Source organism: Schistocerca nitens, chromosome 1 (assembly GCF_023898315.1).
Source record: "Schistocerca nitens isolate TAMUIC-IGC-003100 chromosome 1, iqSchNite1.1, whole genome shotgun sequence".
Lineage (NCBI taxonomy): Eukaryota > Metazoa > Arthropoda > Insecta > Orthoptera > Acrididae > Schistocerca > Schistocerca nitens.
This window is the reverse complement of record NC_064614.1, coordinates 805,090,493-805,111,801: the sequence shown is the minus strand read 5'-3', so window position 1 is coordinate 805,111,801 and position 21,309 is coordinate 805,090,493. Positions and strand designations below refer to the sequence as shown.

The window sequence follows — 21,309 nt, the reverse complement described above, 5'->3', positions numbered from 1 at the left end:
AAACAGTAGTGGCAGTAACAGACTAAACTTGTCTAAATGTCAAATCATCTCTCTTAACATCTACATCTACATCCATACTCTGCAAGCCACCTGACGGTGTGTGGTGGAGGGTACCCTGAGTACCTCTATCGGTTCTCCCTTCTATTCCAGTCTCGTATTGTTCATGGAAAGAAGGATTGTCGGTATGCTTCTGTGTGGGCTCTAATCTCTCTGATTTTATCCTCATGGTCTCTTCGCGAGATATACGTAGGAGGGAGCAATATACTGCTTGACTCTTCGGTGAAGGTATGTTCTCGAAACTTTAACAAAAGCCCGTACCAAGCTACTGAGCGTCTCTCCCGCAGAGTCTTCCACTGGAGTTTATCTATCATCTCCGTAACGCTTTCGCAATTACTAAATGATCCTGTAACGAAGCGCGGTGCTCTACGTTGGATCTTCTCTCTCTCTTCTATCAACCCTATCTGGTACGGATCCCACACTGCTGAGCAGTATTCAAGCAGTGGACGAACAAGCGTACTGTAACCTACTTCCTTTGTTTTCGGATTGCATTTCCTTAGGATTCTTCCAATGAATCTCAGTCTGGCATCTGCTTTACCGACGATCAACTTTATATGATCATTCCATTTTAAATCACTCCTAATGCATACTCCCAGATAATTTATGGAATTAACTGCTTCCAGTTGCTGACCTGCTATTTTGTAGCTAAATGATAAGGGATCTATCTTTCAATGTATTCGCAGCACATTACACTTGTCTACATTGAGATTCAATTGCCATTCCCTGCACCATGCGTCAATTCGCTGCAGATCCTCCAGCATTTCAGTACAATTTTCCATTGTTACAACCTCTCGATACACCACAGCATCATCTGCAAAAAGCCTCAGTGAACTTCCGATGTCATCCACAAGGTCATTTATGTATATTGTGAATAGCAACGGTCCTATGACACTACCCTGCGGCACACCCAAAATCACTCTTACTTCGGAAGACTTCTCTCCATTGAGAATGACATGCTGCATTCTGTTATCTAGGAACTCTTCAATCCAATCTCACAATTGGTCAGATAGTCCATATGCTCTTACTTTGTTCATTAAACGACTGTGGGGAACTGTATCGAACGCCTTGCGAAAGTCAAGAAACACAGCATCTACCTGTGAACCCGTGTCAATGGCCCTCTGAGTCTCGTGGATGAATAGCGCGAGCTGGGTTTCGCACGACCGTCTTTTTCGAAACCCATGCTGATTCCTACAGAGTAGATTTCTAGTCTCCAGAAAAGTCATTATACTCGAACATAATACGTGTTCCAAAATTCTACAACTGATCGACGTTAGAGATATAGGTCTATAGTTCTGCACATTTGTTCGACATCCCTTCTTGAAAACGGGGATGACCTGTGCCCTTTTCCAATCCTTTGGAATGCTACGCTCTTCTAGAGACCTACGGTACACCGCTGCAAGAAGGGGGGCAAGTTCCTTCGCGTACTCTGTGTAAAATCGAACTGGTATCCCATCAGGTCCAGCGGCCTTTCCCCTTTTGAGCGATTTTAATTGTTTCTCTATCCCTCTGTCGTCTATTTCGATATCTACCATTTTGTCATCTGTGCGACAATCTAGAGAAGGAACTACAGTGCACTCTTCCTCTGTGAAACAGCTTTGGAAAAAGACATTTAGTATTTCGGCCTTTAGTCTGTCATCCTCTGTTTCAGTACCATTTTGGTCACAGAGTGTCTGAACATTTTGTTTTGATCCACCTACCGCTTTGACATAAGACCAAAATTTCTTAGGATTTTCTGCCAAGTCAGTACATAGAACTTTACTTTCGAATTCATTGAACGCCTCTCGCATAGCCCTCCTCACACTACATTTCGCTTCGCGTAATTTTTGTTTGTCTGCAAGGTTTTGGCTATGTTTATGTTTGCTGTGAAGTTCCCTTTGCGTCCGCAGCAGTTTCCTAACTCGGTTGTTGTACCACGGTGGCTCTTTTCCATCTCTCACAATCTTGCTTGGCACATACTCATCTAATGCATATTGTACGATGATTTTGAGCTTTGTCCACTGATCCTCAACACTATCTATACTTGAGACAAAACTTTTGTGTTGAGCCGTCAAGTACTCTGAAATCTGCTTTTAAGTCACTTTTGCTAAACAGAAAAATCTTCCTACCTTTTTTAATATTTCTATTTACGGCTGAAATCATCGATGCCGTAACCGCTTTATGATCGCTGATTCCCTGTTCTGCGTTAACTGTTTCAAATAGTTCGGGTCTGTTTGTCACCAGAAGGTCTAATATGTTATCGCCACGAGTCGGTTCTCTGTTTAACTGCTCAAGGTAGTTTTCAGATAAAGCACTTACAAAAATTTCACTGGATTCTTTGTCCCTGCCACCCGTTATGAACGTTTGAGCCTCCCAGTCTATATCCGGCAAATTAAAATCTCCACCCAGAACTATAACATGGTGGGGAAATCTACTCGAAATATTTTCCAAATTATCCTTCAGGTGCTCAGCCACAACAGCTGCTGAGCCAGGGGGCCTATAGAGACATCCAATTACCATGTCTGAGCCTGCTTTAACCGTGACCTTCACCCAAATCATTTCACATTTCGGATCTCCGTCAATTTCCTTTGATACTATTGCACTTCTTATCGCTATAAACAAGCCTCCCCCTTCACTGTCCAGCCTGTCTCTGCGGTATACATTCCAATCTGAGTTTAGGATTTCATTACTGTTTACATCTGGTTTCAGCCAACTTTCTGTCCCTAGTACTATATGGGCGTTGTGACCGTTTATTAATGAGAGCAGTTCTGGGACCTTTCTATAGATGCTCCTGCAGTTTACTATTAGCACATTAATATTGTTATTCCCTGTTGCATTTTGCCTACTCCTACCTTGCCGCGTCTCAAGAGGCGTCTTGTTTGGCCTAGGGAGGGAATTCTCTAACCTAGAAAACCCCCATGTGCACTCCACACGTACTCCGCTACCCTTGTAGCCACTTCCGGTGTGTAGCGCATGCCTGACCTATTCAGGGGAACCCTACATTTCTCCATCCGATAGCGGAGGTCGAGAAATTTGCACCCCAGATCTCCGCAGAATCGTCTGAGCCTCTGGTTTAAGCCTTCCACTCGGCTCCAAACCAGAGGACCGTGATCGGTTCTGGGAACGATACTACAAATAGTTAGCTCTGATTCCACCCCGCGAGCGAGTCTTTCCGCCTTCACCAATTCCGCCAACCGCCTGTACGAACTGAGGATGACCTCTGAACCCAGATGGCAGGAGTTATTGGTGCCGAAATGAGCAACAATTTGCAGTCGGGTGCACCCAGTGCTCTCTATCGCCGCCGGTAGGGCCTCCTCCACATCTCGGATGAGACCACCCGGCAAGCAGACAGAGTGAACACTGGCCTTCTTCCCCGACCTTTCCGCTATTTCCCTAAGGGGCTCCATCACCCGCCTAACGTTGGAGCTCCCAATAACTAATAAACCCCTCCCCCCGTGTGCCAGCTCGGACCTTGCTGAAGGAGCAGCCACATGTCCACTCACAGCCAGAGCGGGCGATGCCACACGGCCAGCCTCCACATTTACCCTCCGCCTCGTGCGCTGCGAACGCCGCTGAACCCGCCACTCCCCTTGAGGAGAGGGTGGCCCAACTGCGCCCTGTACCTGCGAAGATGTCTCGACAGCAGGGACAGTGGGTGAAGCATGTAACACCTGGGGTGTACCTTGCGACGCACCAGACTCCCCACTGCCGCTACACTCCGAGGCAGCAGCCTGAAGACAGCTGACCGCGGCCATCAACACGTTCAGCTGTTCGCGAACAGTGGCCAGCTCCTCCTGCGTCCGTACACAGCAGTCACACATCCTATCCATCCTAAGGAATCTATTTACTGAAGAGAGTTAATCAACTTTTAACTAGACTGCTAATTCACTAAAGGCGGCTGATTATTGACTAAACTGTGATTGCTAGCCACTTCTTGTAGAAAGCAATGAAAATAGCACTACCTGTCTCTGGCCTGTATTGAAAACAAACACTAGCACTACTGGTACTGTGGTTGACTAAAGGGACTCTCTCTGACTGTATTCAAAACAAACACGAAATCTATGGAACACTATTAAAAGCACTCGACAATTAAAGCTTCCTAAAAGGAAAAACACACGGAAGAAGAAGTGACAAGTAAGAAAAATACAGTTAATACTCAAATTAATGTAGCTCGCTGCACAGCAGACGTGAAGCAGACGGCGGTTAGGACGACACACACTACTGGCACTATGGCTGACTAAAGGGACTCTCTGACTATTCAAAACAATCACGAAATCTATGGAACACTTAATAGCACTCGACAATTAAAGCTTCCTAAAAGCAAAAACACACGGAAGAAGAAGTGGCAAGTAAGAAAAATACAGTTAATACTCACATTAAGGTAGCTCGCTGCACAGCAGACGTGAAGCAGACGGCAGTTAGGACGACACTGACACTACTGGCACTATGGCTGACTAAAGGGACTCTCTCTGACTGTATTCAAAACAATCACGAAATCTATGGAACACTATTAATAGCACTCGACAATTAAAGCTTTCTAAAAGCAAAAACACATGGAAGAAGAAGTGACAAGTAAGAAAAATACAGTTAATACTCAAATTAAGGTAGCTCGCTGCACAGCAGACGTGAAGCAGACGGCGGTTAGGACGACACTGACACTTAATTGGGTTGTCTGCCAGTTGTTTATACTCAGCATATGCAATGTTTTGTCTTTGACAAACAAGTTTCTCTGTATCACTTTTATGTCATCTGTGTTATTTGTGATGTGAGTCTTCAGTTTTACTGTATATCCTTGAAGCATGTGGTTTTGGCATATCAAGAAATAAGTAGGCATATACATAGAAGCCACTAACAATCAATGTGGCTATGTCTGGAAGTGCAGTACATATGGAGGTCCAGTGTAGGATGTAATTATTGTACAGCAGCAATACTTGGTAGGTATCCTAATGTGCAACTGATTTATGCTGGAAAACAAATTATTTCCATTTGTGGCCTCTAGGTGCAAATCTGGTGCTGCACACTGTTAGTAGGACACCCATGCTGTCATTTGACAGGCCATAACATGAGTGAACACTGTGGCTATGGAGAAGAGAAGTTATTAGTGAAACTGTTTCATGTAATGAGAGCCGTTACAGTGCTGTATTAAAAGAGTACCACAGAGTGAAAGGTCTGAGAAGAGGTCCAATTTTATTAAATGCTTTAAGGAAGATTGTAATGAAATTTGAAAACATGGGGGATCTCGAGTGACACCTGGAAGAGGAAGGTATCCTATCCCAGTGGAAGTTATTGACAAGGTTGCTATTACTGTAACTGACCATGCAGCACAGCCCCTTTAGTACTGCTATGCTCATGTAGTGTCAGAGAATTGTCCATGCTGTGGTCAACAGTATGGAAAGTATTGCAGTCTATTTTACACTGGTACCTACACAAGGTCCAGATGGTGTAGCAGCTGAAATCTCATTATCTCCAGCAACATTGTGAATTTGCTCTTCAGTGTCTGTCACAGACCAAAGTTGATGACACATGGCCAGGCAATATTTTATGGAGTGATGAGGCATATTTTACACTACAGAGTGCAGTGAATACACAGAACTGCTGAATTTGGGGCACTGTTAAACCACATATTGTGCTCAAAGAGCCATTGGACTGATCGTATGTGGCTGTGTGGTGTGGATTCACAAGCACCTTTATTCTTGGTTCGTTCTTCTTTGAAGGTAATACAGCCAAGAACCTATCCAGTGTACTGTAATGTCTACATGTTATTGACATCGCCTTGTACAACAGGTGATTCCTGCTTTGGAAGAGCCCAGTTGTGTTGAAACCACAATTTTCATGCAAGATGGGAGACCACCACACGTCACTCGCCCAATGAAAGGTCTGTGTAATGCAACTTTTGACAAACTTTTTATCTCCAGATGTTTTCCAGATGAGTGGCCTGCAAGATCACCTGATCTGAATCTGTGTGACGTTTGGCTGTGGGGCCATCAGAAAAGAAAGGAAAGTGATGGACCAGGAATGGTCTCTTTCCTCATTTCAGAATGAAAGCCACATACAACACAATCCAAAGTGGAGTACACAAAGCATTTGGTAATGGTTACTACCTAATTGCATGTTGAGGTTCGCTAGTTGTAAATGAAATGTTACAGGTCAGACCCATACTGGTATCTTACGGAACCACAGTTCACAACATCCCCCATGTAAAACTGTCACGTTAACTGTCCATACTATTATGACTACCATATTCTTCCTGGCATTTATGAAACATGTTTTGATATCTCTATCCTTGTTGATGAGTGAACATGATAGCAGTAATGGTTTGTCCCAAGCAGAAACCTGTATTTATAGTGATCACTATACAGTTTTTGTTGCTAAGTTTCGTCAAACTAATTATAAGCCATAGGAGAGTTTTTATGAAGGAGTAATATATGAAATATTTTGTTGAATTTTGAGTGATGTACAGGAAATTGCCTGTGTGTCTTCACATTGGCAGATTGAGGCAGATTTCTGCTAGTGCTCCTTACTTTGTAACACCAGCATTTCTTGTGTGACTTTCTGCCTCATTCAATGCTTTGGCATTAGCGAAAATTGTAGGAAGATTAATCCATTCTTTCTCAGTCCCTCCCTCCCCATCATCCCCCCCCCCCCCCTTTGCAGCATATTGGCTCAATTTTATTGTAAGTCGGCTGTTGGCTGCAAGGTTTCACCTATTTTCTTGTGTGTACTCTATCTTCAACACCCATTATTTCATTATTTGCAGTCCCCAAACACACATTTTTAGTACTTTTAAAATGAACTTCCACTGATCCAGGAACATCCAGAATATTCACAGTACCTGTTGCACCATCACCTGCCTCATCTTCATCTGTCAACGTATCAGAGCCAGAGCAAAAAAAAAAAAAAAAAAAAAAAAAAACCCACACACACATCAACATTTTCATTGTCTTCACCAATCAGTCCTTCAAAATTATCATTATTTATAATGTCTAAAACTTCATCCATTGTAGTGCCTTTGAACACTGTCATAGTTTACTTGCATTTTCTCTGTTTTATTGTGCTACACTGAATAAAGTCTTCTATTTGCTTTAAAAGTAACTTATTAGTGGATTTTCATTAATCTCAGTCTTTCTTTCTGTGTTATTGACTCGAGAGTGGTCTGTTATTCGTGAGTGTGCTTACATCGTCCATCCAAATCTCATGCCTCAGCAGTGTGTTTACATTTCACGGTTATAAAGCTAAGTAGTGACAAAGTTTTTTGTGCACTGTTGTGCAGTTATTAAATTTAATAGTTTTGAATGGTGTTTCATGCTGTTTGTGGTGAAATAACAATTTAACAAACTTTTGGAAACATTTGCTCGCTGTGTTTTTTAGGGTTTTCTATGCATTGAAGTTGTTTAGTAAATTTTGTGATTTAGTTTTCAGCTGACATTTCTTATTGTTTCTAGTGAAATATTTCAGGAAAATTTTCATTCACTGTTTTTAACTTCATTGAGTGTTCCAGTGGCTGCTAGAATTTTTGGTTTTAGCTAGTAAGTTTTGTGGGTATTGGTATTAGTTGTAGTTTAGTAGTATTGATAAAAGTTGTTGCTTTCTTAGTAGAGAGAGAATTTTGAGAACGCTATTGTTAGTTCTATGAATAGTTGTACTGGTGTAACTGAACTCAGGTGACGTAGATGTTTAGTTATTTTCAGTAACTGTAAAATTTTCCCATGAGTGAGAAGTGTGGCACTCCCGCCGGAGGTTCGAGTCCTCCCTCAGACATAGGTGTGTGTGTCGTCTTTAGTGTAAGTTAGTTTAAGTAGTGTGTAAGTCTAGAGACCAATGACCTCAGCAGTTTGGTCCCATGGGAATGAATAGTGGGTTCGGTGTGGTATTTGCTCAAAGTATTTTCATTTGGGGGGCGGGGGGGGGGATGCATTGGGGAAGCCAGTGGGCATTCTAGTGAGATCATCTCCTGGGAATGCAGAATCTGTGGTTTCTAAGTTGATAGAGGACCAGGAGCATAAGATATGTGCACTGCAGGTGCAGTTACAATACACAAAGGAGGAACTAGATAGGTTGAGGAGGGTGAAGGGTGCTGGGGAATGGGAACTGGCAGTTGGCAAGAAGGCAGCTAGGAGAAGGAGGAATTCAGACAGTTGTACTTTGCATATAGGCAATAGATTTGATCAACTGTCAGAGTTAAGTGGAGGGAAGCCTCTTATAGCTGTAGGCGTAGGAAACATGCAGCAGTCCTCAGCAGTTAGGAGGCCTAAGTCAGTTGAAAAGTCTAACAGAAAGAAGGAGGTTCTCCTGCTAGGTAGTTCACACAGTAGAGATGTGGGCCAGCAGTTGCAGGAAGTGTTGAAGAGTGAGTACCATGTTACCACCATTGTGACGCCTAGTGCAGGGTTGGCTCAGGTGACTGACAGCATAGGGGAGTTATGTACGAATTACGGAGGAGGATCAGGTAATGATAGTGGGTGGAGCAGGAAATAGACTTGATAGGGACGGGGAATGTGGTGTAAGTGGTGACCTGGTAAAGAAAGCTACTCAAAATGGTGGCACTAATGTGCATTTCGTGCAACTGTTTCAGTGTCATGATCAGCCTCATCTTAATGCGGCTGTTAGGTGCATTAACATGGGGCTGGAGAAGGCACTAATGGCAGAAGGCATGGGTCACATTCCAGTGGTGCCAGTTGAGTATATCAGTAGATCAGGTTTCACTAGGCGTGGCCCCCCCCAGGGGATCCACAACTCTTTTGTGGATACGTGCGTAGCGAGCACGGGACCCTGAGCTGATGTGGCCTTCCTTCCTTTCCGGGCTGCATACCTTCCCTTTCCGCATCCTTCCCCATTCCCCATCTTCGCCACCCCCCCTCCCCCCCCCCTCTTCACCTCTGGCTCTTTCTTTCCCTTTCTCTGGGGTTATGGTTTGTGCCTACGTCCGGAGACGGACGCTTGTACATATACTACATTCTTCGCCTTCATTCCTTGCTTGTAAGTCTTCATCCTTCCTTTGTCCTTCTCTTTTCCTTACCTCTTCTCTCTACCTTCTCCGCTGCGGCGTTTGAGACCTCTCTTCTTTCCTTTCCCTTTCTCTTTCTTCCTCCCTGTGCGTGTCTGAAGGCCAACCCACGCACTTCCATGCTTAGCCGGTGACGGGGTAACGCGTAATTCCCCGCCCCGGGTAGACAGGTAGGACACGTACGTACCCCCTGGTAACGGCCAGGCCCAGGGAGGGGTGATTACCCGAGCTGGTACCTTCCGAAAGTGCCGATTGGTCCCTCCGTCCGTTTGTCGGGAGGTGTGACCTGAGGTGTGAACAATCACCTAAGGCGGGAGTGCCCTCAGAGAGGGCCCCCACAAGGGAGGAGCGCGCCATCGGAGACGCCGGTAATCATGGGGGATTCTTCCGCAATGGTTTCCTCACCTTCCACTATGTCTGCTCACAAACGTAAGTTCACTGAGTCTCAACCACAGTCAGTTCTTCCATCGTTGCCACAGTTCCTTGTTGTTTCTCGGTCTGACGAAGGTCACGACTTCTCCACGGTCAACCCTTTCATTATTCAGAAAGGTGTCGACGCAATTGCAGGTCCTGTAAAGTCTTGTTCCAGATTACGGAATGGTACCCTGTTGTTAGAAACAGTCAGTGCCCTCCAGGCACAAAAATTGCTGCGTACGTCACTACTACACACCTTCCCTGTCCGGGTGGCACCGCACTGTACCTTAAATTCCTCGCGTGGAGTCGTTTATACACGCTCCCTCGATGGACTGTCTGACGAAGAAATTCAGCACTACTTGTCTGACCAGGGCGTAACGGCTGTTCATAGGGTTATGAAAAGGGTTGACACGAACATCATTCCAACCCGCACTGTCTTCTTGACATTTGACAAAGTTCAACTACCATCGAAAATCAAAGCCGGCTATGAGATAATTTCCGTTCGCCCTTACGTCCCGAACCCTACGCGTTGCTATCGGTGCCAGCGGTTCAATCACACCAGCCAGTCCTGTTCCAATCCGGCCAAATGTGTTACGTGTGGCAGGGATGCCCATGAGGGTGCTTGTCCACCTCCATCCCCTCGCTGCATCAACTGTATGGGTGACCACGCCGCTTCCTCTCGAGATTGCCCCGTTTTTAAGGACGAAAAACTCATCCAGGAAATTAGGGTGAAGGAAAAGGTGTCGACCTTTGCTGCTCGAAAATTATTCGCCAGTCGGCAGCCCACCGTGCCTCAGAAAGGAAACTACAGCACTGTCCTTGCTTCTCCTCGGCCAACAAAGGAGGCGGCCACGCAGACTTGCAACCTCCCCTTTAGTGCCACGGTCGTCAGATCGGCCAGCGCAAAGATCGCCCGTTCAACCTCACCACTTTCGCCTGCCCACACTCTGGCTCACCCTTTGTCGAGTTCTGCTAAATCTCGAGCCCAAAAGTCAGACACCAAGACTTCGAAAAAAGAGCATACTCGTGAAGAGTTTTTACGTACTGCAACTTCCCAACCATCGCTTCCTCCTTCCTCTAAACATCATACTTCCAAGAAGGCTACAAAGAAACCCAGTTCCTCTCCTTCTCCGCCAAGGCGTGTCCCATCTACAGCACCACCTGGCGGAAGTCGCCCTCGGCCGTCTTCTGTGTCGCCGAGGCGCACTGCTGGCGGCCGATCAACCGGCTGGTCGCTGGTGGCAGGAGCTGCTCCTGACCAACCTATGGATCAGGATCTTCTGCCTTCGGCTGAATGCCATTCCATGCTGTCGGTCGCAAGCTCAGAGCAGTCGTTGAGTTGACAGTGACCTTGGTCGCATTCCTCCATTTTCTGTTCACCCTATGTCCATTATCCACTGGAATATCCGCGGTATTCGAGCCAATCGGGATGAATTGTCGATCCTCTTACAATCCTACTCGCCGGTCATCTTCTGTCTTCAGGAAACAAAGGTGCGTCCCCATGACCGCTTTGTTCTCCCTCATTTTCAGTCCGTCCGATATGATCTCCCCTCTGTTGAAGGCACTCCAGCACACGGAGGACTCATGATTCTTCTCCATGAAACTGTCCATTATCACCCAATCCATTTAAACAGTTCCTTCCAAGCTGTCGCTGTCCGTCTTTCCCTTTCTGGATACACGTTCTCTCTTTGTACGGTATACATTCCATCGTCCACACCAATGGCACGAGGTGATCTCCTTCATCTTCTTGGTCAGCTTCCACCCCCATATTTGCTGGTTGGGGACTTCAATGCCCACCACCCGCTTTGGGGATCTCCACATCCTTGTCCACGTGGCTCACTATTGCTAGACGTCTTCCACCAAGCAGATCTAGTTTGCTTCAACACTGGGGTCCCTACGTTTTTGTCTGCCTCCACGGCAAATTTATCTCATTTGGACCTTGCGGTCGGTACTGTTCCGCTAGCTCGGCGCTTCGAATGGTTCGCCCTTGATGATACACACTCCAGTGACCACTTTCCATGTGTCCTTAGACTGCAGCCTCAACGGCCATATATGCGCCTGCGACGCTGGAAGTTTGCTCAAGCCGATTGGACACTTTTTTCGTCTCTAGCGACATTCGATGACCGTCACTTTCCTAGCGTCGACGATGAGGTCACACATATTACCGACGTTATTCTTACAGCTGCGGAACATTCAATACCACGCACCTCCGAATTGCCCCGGTGCCCCCCAGTTCCTTGGTGGAACGAGGCATGCCGTGATGCACTACGTGAGCGGCGACGTGCTCTCTGCGTTTTCCGCCGCCATCCTACTTTGGCCAACTGTATCCGCTATAAGCAGCTACGAGCGCGATGCCGTCGTGTCATCCGCGATAGCAAGAAGGCAAGCTGGAAATTCTTTATTAGCTCATTTAACACCTTCACTCCCTCCTCGGAAGTTTGGAGTCGGCTTCGACGGTTCTCAGGCGCGCCTAGTTTCTCCCCGGTCTCTGGGCTCACTGTCGTGCATGACACATTAGTGGACCCCGTCGCAATTTCTAACTCGTTGGGTCAGCACTTTGCCGAGATTTCGAGCTCTTCAAATTACCCGCCAGCGTTTCTCCCGAAGAAACGTGCAGCGGAAGTGCGACCTCTTGCTTTCTCCTCTCAAAATCGCGAAAGCTACAATACTGTTTCCTCCTTGCGGGAACTCCAACATGCACTCTCTTCTTCTCGCTCCTCCGCCCCAGGACCGGATGGTATCCACGTCCAAATGTTGCTGCATTTATCAACCCATAGTCTGCGTTACCTCCTTCGCCTTTATAATCGAATTTGGACCGACAGTACTTTTCCCAGACGATGGCGGGAAGCTATCGTTGTTCCTGTTCCGAAACCTGGGAAAGGACAAACATCTCCCCTCTAGCTATCGCCCCACTTCTCTCATGAGTAGTGTCTGTAAGGTTTTGGAGCGTATGGTGAATTACCGTTTAGCGTGGTGGCTGGAATCCCGCAGTCTTTTAACACCTGCCCAATGCGGATTCCGAAAGCATCGTTCTGCAGTTGACCATCTTGTTGCTCTCTCCACTTTTATCATGAACAATTTTCTCCGGAAACGCCAAACGGTAGCAATAGTTTTTGATCTGGAGCGAGCATACGATACCTGTTGGAGGACAGGCATCCTCCGCACACTGTTCTCTTGGGGCTTTCGAGGCCAGCTGCCCCTTTTTCTTCGCGAATTTATGGCAGAGCGCACATTTAGGGTGCGGGTGAACACTACTCTCTCCCGCACTTTCTCCCAAGAAAATGGGGTACCCCAGGGCTCCGTGCTGAGTGTTGTACTGTTTGCCATCGCTATAAATCCAATTATGGATTGTCTCCTTCCCGATGTCTCGGGCTCCCTCTTTGTGGATGATTTTGCGATCTACTACAGCTCTCAACGGACCAGCCTTCTTGAACGACGTCTTCAAGGATGTCTTGATCGCCTCCACTCTTGGAGCATCGAAACAGGCTTCCGTTTCTCTCCCAGTAAGACCGTTTGTGTTAATTTTTGGCGACGTAAGGAGTTTCTTCCGCCCTCCTTACATCTAGGACCTGTCAACCTTCCGTTTTCAGACGTCGCTAAATTCTTGGGTCTTACGTTTGACAGAAAATTGTGCTGGTCCTCCCACGTTTCCTATCTTTCGGCTCGCTGTCTGCGATCGCTTAACACCCTCCGTGTCCTGAATGGTACCTCCTGGGGAGCGGACCGAGTGGTCCTTCTCCGCCTCTATCGCGCCTTAGTGCGCTCGAAATTGGATTATGGAAGCATAGTCTACTCCTCTGCTCGGCCGTCTATTCTTCGGCGTCTCGACTCTATCCACCACCGTGGATTACGTTTAGTGTCTGGAGCTTTTTACACTAGCCCTGTGGAAAGCCTTTATGCTGAGACTGCTGAACCTCCGTTGTCCAATCGGCGAGCGGTCCTTCTAAGTCGTTATGCTAGCCATCTGTCTTCCATACCTGCTAATCCAGCCCATGCCCTTTTTTTCGACGCCTCATTTGATGTAGGGTATGCTGGCCGCTCCTCCTCCCTACTACCCCCGGGAGTCCGCTTCCGTCAACTGCTCCATTCTCTTTCCTTCCGCTTTCCTAAAACCTTTTTGACAACTTCGGGTACAGCACCGCCTTGGCTCCGTCCCCGGATCTGCCTGCTCCGTGACCTTTGTCGATTTCCCAAGGATGGTACCCCTACACTTGTTTATCGTCGGGCATTTGCGGCTCTATGTGCACAAATGACGGACGCCACATTTATTTACACCGACGGCTCGAAAACATCGTTAGGTGTAGGTAGTGCCTATATTGCTGGCGACACCCCAAATCAATTTCGGCTTCCCGACCAGTGTTCGGTGTATACTGCGGAGCTTGACGCTGTTCTCCAGGCTGTCCACTACATCCGCCGCCATCGGCGGATACAGTACGTTATCTGCTCAGATTCTCTCAGCTCTCTCCTCAGTCTCCAAGCTCTTTACCCTGTGCACCCTCTGGTCCACCGGATTCAGGACTGTCTGCGCTTGCTCCATCTGGGGGGGCGTCTTGGTGGCGTTCCTCTGGCTCCCGGGACACGCTGGTATCTGTGGGAATGAGGCGGCCGATATAGCGGCCAAGGCTGCAGTCTCTCTACCTCGGCCAGCTATTCAGTCGCTTCCCTTCACCGATCTACGGAGCGGTTTATGTCGCAAAGTTGCTCATTTATGGCATGCGCATTGGTTAACACTTCTCAATAATAAATTGCGGGAAGTGAAAGCTCTTCCTTGCGCTTGGACTTCTTCCTCCCGAACGCGTCGTCGGGAGGAGGTAATTTTAACTAGACTCCGGATAGGGCACTGTCTTTTTAGCCATCGACATCTTTTAAGCGGCGATCCTCCCCCACTCTGTCCCCACTGCTCTCAGCTGTGGACGGTAAGACACCTTTTAATTGAATGCCCCTATTTTAATCCGTTACGCGCCCGTCTACAGCTATCGCCTGATCTATCGTCGATTTTAGAAGATGACATGCGCTCAGCCGACCGCGTTCTCCAGTTTATTAGTGCTAGTGAAATGACGTCAGTCATTTGAAGCTTTTTTTGGGGACAACCAACCCCTTTCTGTAGTGGATTTTTAAGCCTTCCTTCTGCTTTTAGTTTCTCCAATTTTATGACTTTGTTCCCATTGCTGCTGATTTTCAGTTTCGGTTTTTTTTTACTATTTCCTAAGTCACAGGCTGGGCGCTAATGACCATAGCAGTTTTGCGCCTAAAAAAAAAAAAAAAAAAAAAGAAACTTGGCGTGGCCTGCACCTCAATGGATATGGGAAGGGGAGGCTGGTAGAGCTTATAGGTGACAGTGTAGTGGGTCGTGGTGGGATCACTCATGGAAACGTTCCCATAGTAGTTGGTGTTAGAGCTGCACCTTTTTTAGACTGAAGTCAGCTGATAGGTTTACCTGCTTAAAGGAAGTCCCCCTAACTAAGGAATCACTTTCAGAGGATGTCATGTTTCAAAGTACAGAAGGAATTAGCATATTTCATCAAAATATTAGAGGTAAAGTTAGTGAACTGCTTATAGATGTTGACTCTGAAATTGTTGGTATATTGGAGCACCACTTACATAATTTGACAATTCAGAGGCATTCTTTACCAGAATTCAAATTAGCTGGCTGTTTTTCCAGGAGTTCCTTGCAGAGTGGAGGAGTGCCAAGTATGTAAAACATGAGCCCATAGACATATCACGGCACTGCACTGAACAGATATTTGAATGTTGTGCAGGAGCAGTTGAATGTAGTGAAAGTAAAATTCTAATTTTTGTTAATTAAAGGCCCCCTGACTCTGACTTCAGAGCATTTCTGTTCAAGCTATAGTGTGTTCTTGATTCACTTTATAGGAAGTACCACAAATTAGTTATGTGTAATGACTCCAATATTAATTCTGTATATGATTGTGCAAGAAAAAGGATGTTGGTAGCTCTCCTAAATTCAGATGATCTGATGCGGACTGTGTTTTTTCCAACTAGGGTGCAGTGGCACAGCTATAGACAATATTTTTATTCATTCTGCATTACTAGTTGGGCATTCTGTTAGTAGAAGGGTGAATAGCCTTTCAAACCATGATACTTAAATTTTAACATGAAAAGGCTTTTGTACTCAAAATAATGTTGCATGTAATTACAAAATATGTGGGAAAGTTAATGCAATGGCAATAAAGAGTTTTTTAAACTTCGTCAAGGAACAAGAGTGGCGGGATGTTTATAATGCCAATAACGTAGATGATAAATATAATGCTTTCCTTAACACATTTCTCATGCTCTTTGAGAGCTGCTTTCCATTAGAACGTTCTAAATGGGGTAGTAGCAGTAAAAGGCAGCCTGGGTGGCTGACTAGTGGGATAAGGATGTCATGTAAAACAAAGCGGGAATTACATCAAAATGTTAGAAGTAGTCACAGTCAAGTTACAGTAGTCCATTACAAACAGTATTGGAAGGTGCTTAAAAATGTTATTAGGAGGCAAAGAGTATGTGATACGCAAATAGAATAGCTAATTTACAGGATAAAATTAAAACCATATGGTCAGTTGCGGAGGAAGTGTCTGGTCAGCAGCACAAGGTCACCATATAAGGTCAGTTCATAGTAAAAATATTTCTGTTACTGATAAATCTGATATATGTACCGTATTTAACAAACATTTTCTGAGGATTGCTGGTGAATTACATAAAAATTCAGTTTCTACAGGGAATCGTATAACTCTCTTGGCAAATGCCTTTCCGAGATTGATGTCTGAAATACTCCTCCGTGATACAGACAAGGGGGACATTGAGTTAATAATTAAATTACTGAACACTAAGGGCTCTCATGGATATGTTGGAGTGCCTAGCAGAATATTAAAGTACTATGCTGCACATGTTAGCCCCGTACTTAGCCATATTTGTAATTTTTCCTTTAGGAATGGTCAGTTTCTTGAACGATTAAAGCCGCTTTAGTTATTGAAAAGGTTGTGTATGTAAGAATAATTGATCATTTTATGTCACATAATTTGCTATCAAATATACAGTTTGTTTTTAGAAGCTGTTTAACAACTGAAAAATGCTATATTCTCTTTTCTCTGTGAGGTACTGGATGGGTTAAACAAAAGGTTTCAAACGCTAGGCATATTTTTTGATTTAACTAAGGCATTTGATTGTGTTGATCACAAAGTATTGCTCCAGAAGTTGGACCATTATGGAATATGGTGAGTAGCTCACAATTGGTTCACCTCTTACTTTAACAACACACAGCAAAAGGTCATTATTCACAGTGTTGAGAATGGCTCTGATGTGGGGTCTGAGTGGGGTATAGTCAAATGGGGGGTGCCCTGTGAATCAGTGTTGTGGCCACTCCCTTTTTTATATAAATGATATGCTATCTAGTATTATGGGTAACTCTAAAATATTTCTGTTTACTGATGACACTAGCTTGCTAGTAAAGGATGTTGTGTGCAACATTGGCTTGGTTTCAAATAGTGCAGTTCATGGCTTGTAGAAAATAAACTAACACAAAATCACAGTAAGACTTCATTTTTACTGTTTCTAACATACAATTCAACAAAAGCCGATGTTTTAATTTTACAGAATGGGCATATGATTATTGAAACTGAACAGTTCAAATTTCTATCTAGGAGACTGTAAACTGTCGTGGAAAACCCACGTTCAGGATCTTGTTCAAAGATTTCATGCAGCCATTTTTACTACTGGAACAGTATCTGAAGTAAGTGCTCATTCAGCACACAAATTAGTCTACTTTGCTTATTTTCATTCACTTATGTCGTATGGTATTGTATTTTGGGGTAACGCCTCCCATTCTAAAAGGATACTTTGGGCTCAGAATCGGGCGGTTTGGTTAATAAGTGGTGTAAGTTCGCGAACCTCTTGTCAACCCCTGTTCACTAGTCTGGGTATTTTGACAAGGCCTCTGTATATTCTATACTACCATTTCTTGTTAATAATATTAGCTTATTCCCAAAAATAAGCAGCTTTCACTCGGTTAATACTCAGCAGAAATCCAACCTGCATTTGGATCGGACTTCCTTAACTCTTGTGCAGAAAGGTGTGCAGTATACTGCTGCATCCATTTTCAATAAGCTACCACAAGAATTCAAAAATCGTAGCAGTAATCCATGTGCTTTCAAGTCAAAACTGAAGAGTTTCCTCATTGGTCACTCCTTCTATTCTGTTGAGGAGTTCTTTGGACAATTAACCTGATTCTTACGTTATATTGTTGATTGTGTTTACTTAAACTTATGGCTTGACTTTTTTTGGGTTCATAAATATTTTATTTTTATCTGTTTTTTTCTTTTATGTTGTAATTTCATGTAATGACATGTTCCATGACCTTGTAGATTTGTTCCTCAGTTTGGTCCTTCGGAACTTGACATGTAAATAAATTCACTCACAAACTCCACTACTGGATGCTATTATTGAATTGGTTTCATTACAACTGTGTCAGCAGACGATTCCGTTTCCTTCCAGTGATCTAAAACTTGATCATTTGTCTTTACATGTACTAAACAACAATGTAGGCCAATAATGGCAAAATGTTTACTCACAGTATTATTGTATAAATGTTTTCCTGCACACAACTACTGTCAATAAACACTAAGAAGTAATTGACAAACGCCGAGAGGGTATAAAATGTAGCATGTTGCGTTGTCGACAGTTGTGATCTCATTTTAAAGTATAAGAGAAGTGCCATTGCCTTTATGTTCATTAATAAAAAAATTACAGTTACTGTTGATAATACAAAATTGTTGAGGCTTTCGTGGCCACTTGTTGACAAACTGCCCATTGGCTTCTGTCTCGGGTTCATTAGATGAACGTCGGCCGAAGAACCCGAGACAGAAGCCAATGGGCAGTTTACTGTTGATAACATAGTTTTATGCTGTAATAATTAGAATTCGATATAAGTTATCCTATTATTAGTAAAAAACAGTGGAGTCTAAAATAAAAATATATCACTGAATGATAATGAATTGAAGTAGAATTTTGTCTTTGTGTATATCTGTGTATTGCTGTTATGCTGGTTATCATTTGATTTTAACCAATTCCTTGGTTTTTGTGTTACTATCGGGAGGTGAGCAGATTGACATATGTTGCTAATGGTTGCATTAAGAATATATGTAATTAAAAGCTGCTCCATGAAATCCAATAATCTACAAGGAGGGCTTACATTTGTTGTTTGGTTAATGAAGATAACTATGTTAATTTTTATATTACAGGAATAATTCCAGTATTCTTGGACAACGAAAGAAGAACCAACGAAAAATACGCAATAAAAAACGTGCTCAAGAACGCCGAGCAAGTGAAAGTGAGAATTCTGAAGGTGAAACAGAGAAAGAGAGGGACAAGGAGTTGGAGTCAAATAATGACATAGAAAATGATGAATTTCACAAACAGTGTGAAGCAAAATCAAATATGGGAACTACAGACAGGCAGCATAATGAGGGAGAAGATGATGCAAAGCCATCATTATCATCATCAGCAGCAGTGCAGTGTCAAAACAAAGCTAGTACCTCTTTTGAGCAAAGCACTGTGCATGCCACATCTGCAGTTTCTCATATTCAGTTGGCAAATGATCTAGTTCACCAGTTGAGTATGTAGCTGATGTAGTTTGCCCATTGAGAATGTAGCTGCTTCAAACAAATAAGGAGAGTATCGTAATGTGAGGTAGTGTGTGTTGTATGAATAAAATTAATTGGGTATAAACATTTGTTTTGTATCTGTTTTTCAGTATTTGTATTAATAGATTTATTTATGTTAAACAACTATTGTAGTTTGTATTACTTTTACCTGGTGCTTTTGTGTATGAGGATGTAGGAAAAAGGAAATAGGCTTATAGGAAGTTGACTGTCTGCACTGTGATTTTTTCCTTTTCTTTTCCAATACATCCCACAAATCATGTAAGGTGATTTACTTAAACTAGTATGATTGTTCTGACTATTAGGTGCTACATTGTTATAGACTATGGAAGTTTTACATGTATTTTTCTTCAGGGTGGCTATATGTAATCTACCACCAGAGATCTCACTGTTAAGAGTACAAAAATAGTTTTACAGTTTGTAATAATCACAATCACTTTGAGAAAATGCAGCTGATTATAATTTGATGATTTCACCTTATATAACATGCAATGAAAAAGATTCATACTGTTTAGCTGCCTAAAAAATTACTATCACACAGTATGTTGCATTGCTTCAGTGACTAAAAATTGGTTGTATTGCTATCAGATAGCATAGGAGTAGTTATCATTATATAAATTCTGCCTAAGTTTTCAGTACAGCTTGTCTACTACAGGCATTTTGTTAATAGTTTGAGTGTTATCTTGTGTTTTGGGAACATTATTTTATTCAGTACAGCAGTTGTTAAATCAGGTGTTGTGTACTGACTTCATGTTCAACTTCAGAAACTTCAATGAATGTTCACTTTGTTAAAATTAAAATTGTCCTCTGTTTTCCTGGTGTAAAGTTGTTAGGCAAACATTCCTTTGTATTTTTGTGACACTATTAAAGTTACATAAAATGGATCCTTTTTTGCATTATATCAGTATGTATGTTGAGCATGTGAAGACCACCTCTGATACATTCACTTTATTTCTTCCTTTTTGTGTACGAAATTTGAGATTGATGCTCATCTGGTAAGTACAATTTAATGTTTATCTCTTTGTGATGTTTAGGTTGTGCCTATTGTTTCCTGTAACTTTAGAGAAATGGTACTAGAAAGTGGTCTTGCTGTGCTGCATGTCTTTTTTTAATTTAAATTACATCAATAAGTAGTGCATTTCCATGTCATGTAGCACTCACTACAAATATTTTGAGAATATTTCAAATTGCATTTTCTAAAATGTCGACATTTTACAAGGACTGTGGTTTGTAGACGTTTCGGCATACATTGAAAGTTCTCTAATTTAACCTCATACTATTCAGTTCTTTCAGTTACTGACTTTAAAAGAAGAATAAGGAAAAATGTAGAATCTTTTGGTTTAAAATTTAAGTCTGAAGTACTTTTTGGAAGGTAGACTGTTAAGAAGGTGAAGTGTGAAGTGTAGCTATGCAATAACACATTAAAAATCTTCTGCTATATGTGAAGTAGCTATCTGAAATCCTGGTAGAACAGGCCACTACATTATTTGTTTTGATTCATTTTGTAACAAAGGATATCCTTACTTTGTTCATTGAACTAGTTGCTTTTTTTTTTTTTTTTTTTTTTAGCTTAGTTATTGCAAATATCTTTTAATCGCGTGAAAATGGACATTTTGAGCTGATTGGTATCATTGAACTGAATGATAAAACTGTGTGGAGGAGAGCATGTAACATAACATAGTAAAGGCTTCTTTTATATTTGATTGTGAGTCATAGGATTTGATTGCCATGTGAAGCAGTGGAATATTAAAAACCTTTATCTGAACATCTAAAATAATAGGTGTGAATTTTTCTGCTGAGAAAAAGGGCAAATCAATAAATAAATGAAAATGACAAAAACAGTATGGTAACTAACTTGGGGAACAAAATTCTGCTAGTACAAGTATTGGGCACTTAATGGAAATGTCTGAGTGGGTGCTAACAGCAGTATAGTGTTAACTGGTTTTCACTAGACTTGTTAAATGACATACAAATAGAAATACATTTAAAAGAAATCACTCCAACGTATCTACATTCAAGGTGAAAAATACTCAACAGGCTCCACAGTAATGTGCACAAAGATGCGAAGTTTTGATGGAAGGAATGGGGGAGTCAACAAATTTAATTTGTCCACAGTTAAACTCCTGAAAATGACTGTTTCCAACAAAACACCAACAAAATTAAAAGTCACTCCATGAAGTATTAAGAGAAAAGTGCATAAGT

The 21,309-nt window shown here is 43.1% G+C and overlaps 1 protein-coding gene across 1 annotated transcript in view; it reads left to right on the top strand.

The window, feature by feature from the left end:
* The window catches only part of LOC126262470 (protein kintoun), a 97,804-nt gene extending 77,844 nt beyond the window's left edge, over positions 1-19,960 (top strand). The window contains exon 4 of the mRNA XM_049959134.1: positions 18,688-19,960. Coding sequence (XP_049815091.1) covers positions 18,688-19,069 — 382 coding nt within the window. The 3' untranslated portion in view covers positions 19,070-19,960. The remainder of the gene's footprint in view (positions 1-18,687) is intronic.
* Positions 19,961-21,309: the final 1,349 nt, after the last annotated feature.